Source organism: Psammomys obesus, unplaced genomic scaffold (assembly GCF_907164565.1).
Source record: "Psammomys obesus unplaced genomic scaffold, mPsaObe1.curated_primary_1811, whole genome shotgun sequence".
Taxonomy (NCBI): Eukaryota; Metazoa; Chordata; class Mammalia; order Rodentia; family Muridae; genus Psammomys; species Psammomys obesus.
In genome coordinates this window covers 3,108,602-3,117,477 of record NW_026596089.1, presented here as the reverse complement: position 1 = coordinate 3,117,477, position 8,876 = coordinate 3,108,602, and the positions used below count along the sequence as shown (strand labels likewise).

Sequence of the window (8,876 nt, the reverse complement as noted above, 5' to 3'; positions counted from 1 at the left end):
TTATTTATTTATTTATTTATTTATTTATTTATTTATTTATTTATTTATTTGATGTGTGCATGCTCTATTGCACGTACACCTGCATGCTAGAAGAGGGCATCAGATCCCAGTATAGATGGTTGTAAGCCATCATGTGGTTGTGGGAATTGAACTCAGGACCTCTGGAAGTACAGACAGTGCTCATAACCACCGAGTCATCCCTCCAACAAAGAGAAAGCCTGCTCATTACCTGTAGCATGTCCATCTGGCTTCCTCCTCTACTGGTCCTGCACTCAGGGGAGGTTGGGGCCTGCGAACGGAGATTCCGTCTCAGCTCCTCCAGGGTGAGCTCATGGGCTGAGATCTCTGCTTGTATCTTCTACCAAGAGAATAAAAAACAGAGGTGTATTTTTAAAGAACATGAAGAAGCCCAGGGTAATAGCTCATGTTTGCAATTCTAGCACTCCGGAAGCTGAAGCAGGAGGATTGTTGTGAGTTTAAGGCCAGTCTCAGACATAGCAAGTTCAAGGCAAGCATGAGTTACAGTATGATATCCTGTCTTTACACAACAACAGAAAAGTACATGCAAATATTAATACGGAAGTTCAATGTAGTTGTACAATATATGATCATATTTTAATTTACTTTAATAAGCTTGTGGGACACATGATAATAATACAGACTGCTGCAGTGTAAAAATGTGTCATGCACATGCTAACACTAAGGTCTTTGTCATTTCTGATGTTCATATCTGATTTACACAGAATAAATTGCCTGGACTTTATAGCTTTAAAAAAAAATGCCGTTTTCTAAAGAAGAAAATGTGAAATCTGCTGGAGAGATGGCTCAGCTGTTAAGAGCACCAGCTGCTCTTCCAAAAGATGCAGGTTCCTTTACCAGCACCTGCATGGTGGTCTATTACAGTCCAGCCCCAGTTCCAGGGGATTCAGTGCCCCCTTCTGGTATCCAGAGGCACTAGGTATGAGCTTAGTGCACGCATGCACATGTAAGCAAAACACCTACACGCATAAAATAGTAAAGAGAAAACGTGCCAAATTCTTACACAAGGACAAACAGTTCAAAACCAAAGCTTGTTCCATAAAGAGCGTTTGTTCTCCTTGCTCTGGCAGCTGAGGATCTGGCTACAAGTAACTGCTCTTTCTCAGAACACAAAGGCTCTCGACTTCACAGCAATACCTGGGCTTCCTGCGGCAGCTGGAAGGCATCGATCCTGTCAGTCAGGTATGTGGTGAGCTGTTTGTCCAGCTCACCCAGGCTTTCCTTCAGCACCTGAAGCATGTGGTCAGTTTCACGGAGGACCTGCAGTTGCTTCTCCAAAGAAATCTGTTTGCTCTCCGCCTGCACAGAGAAGACATCTCCTTTATAACTGCTCAGCACAAGTATAAATAGCGAATGTGCTTTCTGGCCATGAAGATTATAACAAAGTACTGGTTCAAGACTGCAGCTCTCATTATAAATAAATAATAACCATCAGTAATAAGAGTGCAAATATTCTCCTAGTGTCTCACAGACACAGCAGCGGAGTTTCTCATTTTTAATTCTTTCTATTAATATATACTATGACAAAACACAAATATAGAAAGATCTCCCATAGGACATATAAAATGGAATAAAAATGTGTATCTTAGGGGACTGGCTCAGTGGCTAAGAGTACTTGTTGCTCTTGCTGAAGGCAAGTGTTTGATTCCCACCATGGTGGTTTACAACCATCTGTAACTCCAACCGTAGGGCATCAGATACCCTCTTCTGGATTCCCTAAGCACCAGACACATATTAAGGGCCCATACATATTTGCAGACATTCATATATGTAAAATGTCTTAAATTAAGTAAAATTCAAAATTTATTTTTAATAAAACTTTTAATTTACTAGAAATGTAAGATAACTTTAAGAATCACCAATGCCTATGAAAACATAAGGTATAGTAAGAATGTCAAGAAAATAAATATCTAAACTTTTTTTCTAAAATTAAGAACAAGTTCTAAAGGTGTACATGTGTATAAAGCACCAATTGCCATACATCTTTGGATTAAGCTAAATGATTTTTTATAGTCTAAATCTCTACAGTTGCTATTTAGTAATCTGTTAGAGCATCTGATTATCTCCTCAACCTTCCAGCCAAATAACAACTCCTCCTCTCTTATCACTGATAAGAATAAGCATGTTGAGATATAACGTGGATTATGAGTCAAGTGATGCAGGTTTCATAACATGCAATGTAAAATTCTGATGGCGCTAGTAGTTCCTAGGCTATAGATACAAGAGTTGTTATTCTTAAATACAACTGCAATATCACTCTTACAAAAAACTACATAGTTCACAAAATAGCAATAATCTCACAGGCAGAGTGGAAACGAGGGACTTTCATTTTGTTTTGCTGAGATGATGTCTTCTCTCCCAGGCCTATCCCAGGACTCAACTGGCCTAGGGGGATTCCCCACATAGGCCAATCTGGCCTGAAGCTCAGAGATCTACTTGCCTCTGCCTCTTGGGTGATAGGATTAAAGGCATGTACCACAATGTATGGCCCAACAATTTGTGTTAATCAGCAAGCTTTGCCTGACCTACAAATATTAGATCTATTCTTCCATACTTACTTCAAAGTCCTCAGGCTCTTATTAACATCTGCTGACTATTTTAATACCACACCAAATCCTTAACAAACAGGGACCAATTTAGACATTACCAACTGTCACCAGCTTGGAAGCTCCAGGTGAGAGGGAGACCTCGGGGTCAGCTTGCAGCAGTAGCTACCTAACCACACTAAGCATGTCTGGTTCTTACCAAGTGACTCAGATCTTCATAGCGGCTGTTAAAAGCCTCCAATTTTTCACTGATTATGTCATCTAGGATCCCACCATCAATCAAAGTCTGCCCAAGTTCCCGAATCTGGGTGCGATTATCCGCGGGGTGACGCAAAACGGATTCCAGAGACTGCAGTGGGGCAGAAATATATATATATATTCACTGAGTCTAAGTGTATCAAGAGCTACAAAATGCCATATTAAGACAAGTAGTAAGTCCACTTTCTAGAAATCTAAGAAATAAGAATAACAACAATTACGGAAATAACTAAATCACAAAATTACCACAACATTAACAAAATCACAAAACTAAAAACACTCTGAGAACATAAGTGATAATGTAATTGCATAAAATTATTCTAATAATTATTAACTTTGAGAAATTCTCAATGTAAGATGCAAAACTACACTATACAAATATCTCAAGTGTTATTAACTACACTAGCAAAATTAGAAATTCATTTTTCTACCACATGATACAGAAATACACTAAGGATTTCCATGTATACAGTTTCATAGACATAAATCCAGTTAACCTTATAAGCTAAATATTACTCCCATTCTGCATAAGGGAAAACTGAAACACAGAAAGTTTGATTTGTCATATACAAGTCAATTTTAAAAACAAAAACAAAAAACAAACAAAAAAAAAAACTAAGGTTCCAAACTATTTCCAAACCTGTTGATATGAGCCCTTTGGCTGAGTTTAACGCCCTGCAGTACACATTCATAAAAGTAAAGAAAACAAGAAAGGAAAAAATATACAAAGTGTTTAAAAGTGTTTATCATGGGGCAGGCATTTACTTTTCTTCATTGTATGGATTTCTAGAATGTCTATTCACTCTCCTATGAAGAAAGCATGTGTGTTGTTTGTTTAATGGGCATCTATTGCTTTCCACACCGTTCATCTTCCACTCTTCTGTGTCTGAGAAGTGACAACTGTCCTCCTGAGCATCCATCTGTAGGAATGTAGCCCCCACCCCCACCCCCACTCTGGGAATGACTCTGACTTCCCACTCAGTTCTCTCAGTCTCCACATTGCCCTGCTACTTCTGCATAAGCAAAGCCATGTTCCTCTCTTTCCTTAACCTTTGGTATAATGTTCTTTTGGAATGTATACACTTTACCCTTGTTCATTCAAATGCTGATGTCTCTACCCCACTATCTGGTTTCAATCCGGACATTGCATTGTGATGTTTATTCTAAGCATCACCTGTCTCAAGTTTGTATAAACATGCCAAAATAAAGCAACCAGCCAAAATGTTGTGCAATGGAAAGGAAACAGGAAGAGAGGGAGGAGCCACAGGACAGAAAGGGCAGAAGAGAGCTGGGAGGGATTGCTGGGAGTACAGAGGCAGGAGCAGAGATCTTGGAACAACGTGGAGAGATGGACTGGACCTAATATATCACAAAAAGCAAATATAATGTGGGTAAAATCTAAATGTTAGGAAACTATAAGGGCTTAGAGGTTTAGGATGGAGTAACTATTGCCCAGCATTGTGTTCTAGGTTAATTAAATAAATCATAGTCTCTGTGTGGTGATTTGGGTATACAGCTGTTTAGGATTAACAGCAGCTTTACCAGAAGATATATCAATAGTAAATACTAATCAATACCTACAACACCTAAGCAAACCTCCTGATCAGACTGCTATTACCACAGCATCATGTGCATTCCTGGGCTGGAAACTGCAAAATAAGGAGGTATGTGGGATGCTTCTTGGCCCCAGGAGACTGAAGCCCAGCCTTGCCATCCAGTTCCTACATTCAATGAGCCCCTACCTTCACGAATGTACATATCAGCCTTATATCTGAGGACAGTAAACTAGAAGTCACCTTAAACACAGTTCATGCCATATTAGAAATGCAAAGAAATAAAACAGTTTGTCTAGGACATGGTGAGATAAACTGGACTTCACTGGCAAGCATTACTATGTCTAAAACACACACATGTAGTTTCTGCCTCACAAAGCTGATTATAAAGAGTGCCCAAGGGCTGACGAGAAAGCTCAGTTGGGGAAAAGGAGCTTGCTTCAAAGCCTAACAACATGAATTTGATCCCTGGGCTCTACATGATACAAGGAGAGAAATAATTTTTGCAAATTGTGCTCTGACTCACACACACATCCTATGGTATGCACAAATAGGTAGGCAGGTAGGTAGGTGGGTGGGTGGATGGATGGATGGATTGCATAGAGACAAACAGACAGACAGAGTGCACATCTGTTCTCATTCACAGTGAACATAACCTCAGCTCAGATATAAAGCACTAACCTCCAGAGCTTCATGAACAGCGTCTGTCCTCTCTGGCAGGGCCTCTGTGCTCTGCACACGCTCCTCCAAAGTGTTCAACCAAGTGGTTTCCAAATCCAAATAGTGAAGCAGCTCAACCCAACAGGACCAGACCTCCTAAAGAATGTGAAGGGGAAATTACAACTGAAGAGAAGCTATACTATCCCTCCAGTCAACAAGAACTGCATTTCAATGTGAGTGGTATGCAGGAATTCAGAAACCAATGAAGATAGAACATCAAATAAATGAGACAGAACTAAATCTGTCAATAAAATAAAAGCAATCAAAATGGAAGGAAAAAGAGAAATGGAAAAAAGGCTGACTCAGTTTCTATTAAAATTAATTCAAAGAACCTGGTTAAATGTCAAAAACAAAGGTGTATTATTAATAGGAAAAAAAGTAGTGAAATTCTCTTGGTTTATTTTAAAGAGAAGCTAAAAGCTGGAGATTTAGTTCAGTGTTTACAGTCAGTGCTTGTCTGACAAAGAACCTGGGTCCAATCCCCAGTACTATCACCACCACCACCACCAAAAATACTCATGATTTTTTTTTTTTTTATAGAAACTTAAATCTCCTGGGACATACCCAATTCCAATTCCTGGGTAGCTGATAGGAGCAGACCTCTCTGTAGCCTGTAGCTTTCTGGTCCTCTTTCCAAGTTAATAAAGATAAGCCAGTGTAAAAAGAGGCCCCATTTTACCAAAACAAGAACCAGGCAGTTATGTGTTCTCACTTCTCAGAGTTCTGAGGTAGAACAGAAGGCTGAGAAAGCATGCATTTAGAGCCTTCTGTCCAGTTGCTCCACAAAAGAAAAACTTATCTGACTGATAAGATTAAAGTGCAGTACCTGTCTTCTTTAGATCTACTGAATTGGGGCATAGTCTCACCCATATCCCATATCAGCCCTGTTTACCAGAACAGGAATCAGCAGATATTTCTAGAGACATGCAGAGAAGGTATTTCAGATTTTAGGAGTGACATCAATGATCTGTCACAGGTTCACCTTTGGTATTGGTAAGTAGGTATTTATGCTATTTTCCATCCTTTAGAAACACCACTCTCCACCAAACAAAAAGATGCTCATTTTTACTTACTTTTATTTGTTTATTGGTTTTTCAGGACAGGGTTCCTCTATGTAGCCCTATTCAGAAACTCACCCAGTAGACAAGGATAGCCTTGAACTCAGAGCTCCACCTACTTCTTCCTCCTGAGTGCTGGGATTAAAGGTGTGAGCCACCACTGGCTGGCTAAAGATACACAGTTTGAACCTGAAGCCTCTGCCATAAGTTGCTGACTCTTGGTTCAGAGCTAAAGAAGGAGGTTTATAGTTCGTCCTTGCTCCAACATTACTCCAGCAAGAAACAGACTGAGAAATCCTTTCAGATCTTACAGGAACAGAAGGGTAACAGAGACTCACTCCCAGATTCAGGTTCATCCTTTCTTACTAACTGGTCTCAATTTGCATATAAAACATCTACATATTTAAGTTCTTTTTCCATCTAGTAAATGTTAGACACTACTCAAAATAAAAACTTGAGTTCCTGTCTATGTAGTGGGCCAAGTAAAAGAAACCAGGCTGGACTCTTCTAAGATGGTCGGGAGTTTGGCAATTAATGCAGACTCTGAGGATCCTTCATAACCTAAAAACACTGGGGAAAATATAAAAACATTAAAGCTTTAAGGGAAAAAAATATTGCTAATGAACCTTCTAAGAAATGAAGGCAGGTCTTGGCTTCTTTAAAATCATCATATCATCATCATCTTTCTTATTTCTATCCTCCTAATCCACACAGATTAATCCAATGTTTGACAAAATAATAGAGTTTTGTTTTTTTTTTGTTTTGTTTTGTTTTTTACTAAGATAGGGGAATGCTCACTACACACAGAACGTGAATCTCAGGATGGTGTCCATGAGGGAGACAATCTCATACCTCCAGTGTGTGGCACTTCCCACGAATTCTATTACAAAGGAGCTGGTAGCTCTCCAGCACCACATTGAACGCCGATGTCAACTCCTGGCCACCAGAGGGCACCTTGGCAGCCACCAGCTTGATGCTGTCCTTCAGAATCTTCACCCTCACCTCCTTCTGCAGCACATCCTCTTTCGCCCTCTGTCCCAAGAAAGAAACAACTTAAAACACAGTTCTCTGCAATCAATATCTTTATAAATAAATAAATAATATAGAATTAAAACACCTAAATGATTCTATATGCCTGAGTAGAACATAATTTAGAAAATTATATAGAGTTTTTTTTTGTAAGAAGAATGTTAAAATTAAAATCTCACCCTTCTAAGTTCCAATGTACATTTCCAGTCCCCACAACATTTTCATTTAATAACACCAGAGTTCACAGCCAAGATATCCTAAACAGTGTTTACAAGAAATATTTCCAAACTCTGGGTTCAGGTTAAGGACCTAAATGAACTTACTTTAACTGACCACTGGAGGTCTGAACACATTAAACTGAAATACATAAAAGCCCTTAAAAATGGCAGGATACCATGGCAGAGACATCCATTAAAATGTCCCACAAATCCTTCTAAAAACATTTGCCTCCTAGAACACAGATACATCCATCCATCCAAGAATGAAGAGCATATCAAAGATGATGAAGTTCCACTGGACAGCTTGGTCCAGAAATAGCTGCTTCCTGGCTTTCCATCTGTGCTCAAGATGCTTAATCTCACATGCAAGAAAATCCACCTGCAACAGCCCGTTAACTTCCCTTTTAGCTTTCTTTATTGCTTAATGGATTTCAGCTCTCCCGGGGTGAGGGAAAAGTAATTAAGTGTAGTGGCTTTTAAATTCCTAATGGCTTTTTTCAAGAATAAAAATGAATAGAATGTTGCCCAATCAAAGATTTTAATCTCATTTTTCTTCACTGACAACTACAATGACTTTTAAAAACAACATCAAACTAAACTTCCAACAGTGTGAGAGATAAAATGAGGTAGTCGGTCTTTGGACAGTAGACTTAGACTACCTTTAAAATATTTTCTATATTAAAAATATTTTTTTAAAAAATTTCAAAAGGAGCTACACTATACATACACACACATATATATTTCAGTACCTTGCCACAGCTCAAGTAAGACTACTTTCACGTGTACTGAGTCATATATAGTATGCATGAACATCATATAAAATCTCTTTAAAATCTGCCTGCACAGAAAGCTTTCCCTTAGATATATTAATGATTGAGTTAACTGTTGGGTGGTCATACATTATGTTGCTTGATCTTTTACAAAAGGAAAGATGAATCTTAAAAGGAATCATGTGTTGATCTTTGAAGAACAGTGGAGGCAGTGTGGGTCTGAGGCCCAATTCTTTCATTAAACAAGAACTACTGACTCAGAAATAAAAGTTTCTAGAACCACAGCCTGTGACTCTAACTTATCTTCACCTCATCTTCTCTCTACACCCTCTGCCTCCTGCTCTAAAGAACTTATGGGGTTCCCCTGTGCCCCCAATACTGACTGTATAGCCCTTGCTTCCTGCTCCAAGGATATTATGTGACCCCAACTGTATAGGCTCTTTCTTCTGCTTTCAAGGATGTTCTGGGTTCCTGTGTGACCCAATTCTGACTGAAGAGCCCCTGCCTCCTGCTCCTGCGTACCCCAAATACTGACTGGAGTCAAACCCAATAGAGCCATGATAACCTCTAACCAACCTGTGATGTCTCCTTTACCCCTTACCACAATTTACCCTTCCTGGAAACAGTGACAGAAGCTGCATGCCACTGTGACTATAAGCAACACTATAAAATATATACTAAGAAA

General features: G+C 39.2%; 1 protein-coding gene across 2 annotated transcripts in view; it reads right to left on the bottom strand.

Moving 5' to 3' along the window:
* The window catches only part of Utrn (utrophin), a 538,848-nt gene that overhangs the window by 341,434 nt on the left and 188,538 nt on the right, over positions 1-8,876 (bottom strand). For both annotated transcript variants that reach the window (XM_055627734.1, XM_055627735.1), the window contains exons 27-31: positions 7,027-7,206; positions 5,078-5,212; positions 2,785-2,934; positions 1,177-1,338; positions 230-358 (exon numbers count right to left, since the gene is read on the bottom strand). In XM_055627734.1, coding sequence (XP_055483709.1) covers positions 230-358; positions 1,177-1,338; positions 2,785-2,934; positions 5,078-5,212; positions 7,027-7,206 — 756 coding nt within the window. The remainder of the gene's footprint in view (positions 1-229; positions 359-1,176; positions 1,339-2,784; positions 2,935-5,077; positions 5,213-7,026; positions 7,207-8,876) is intronic.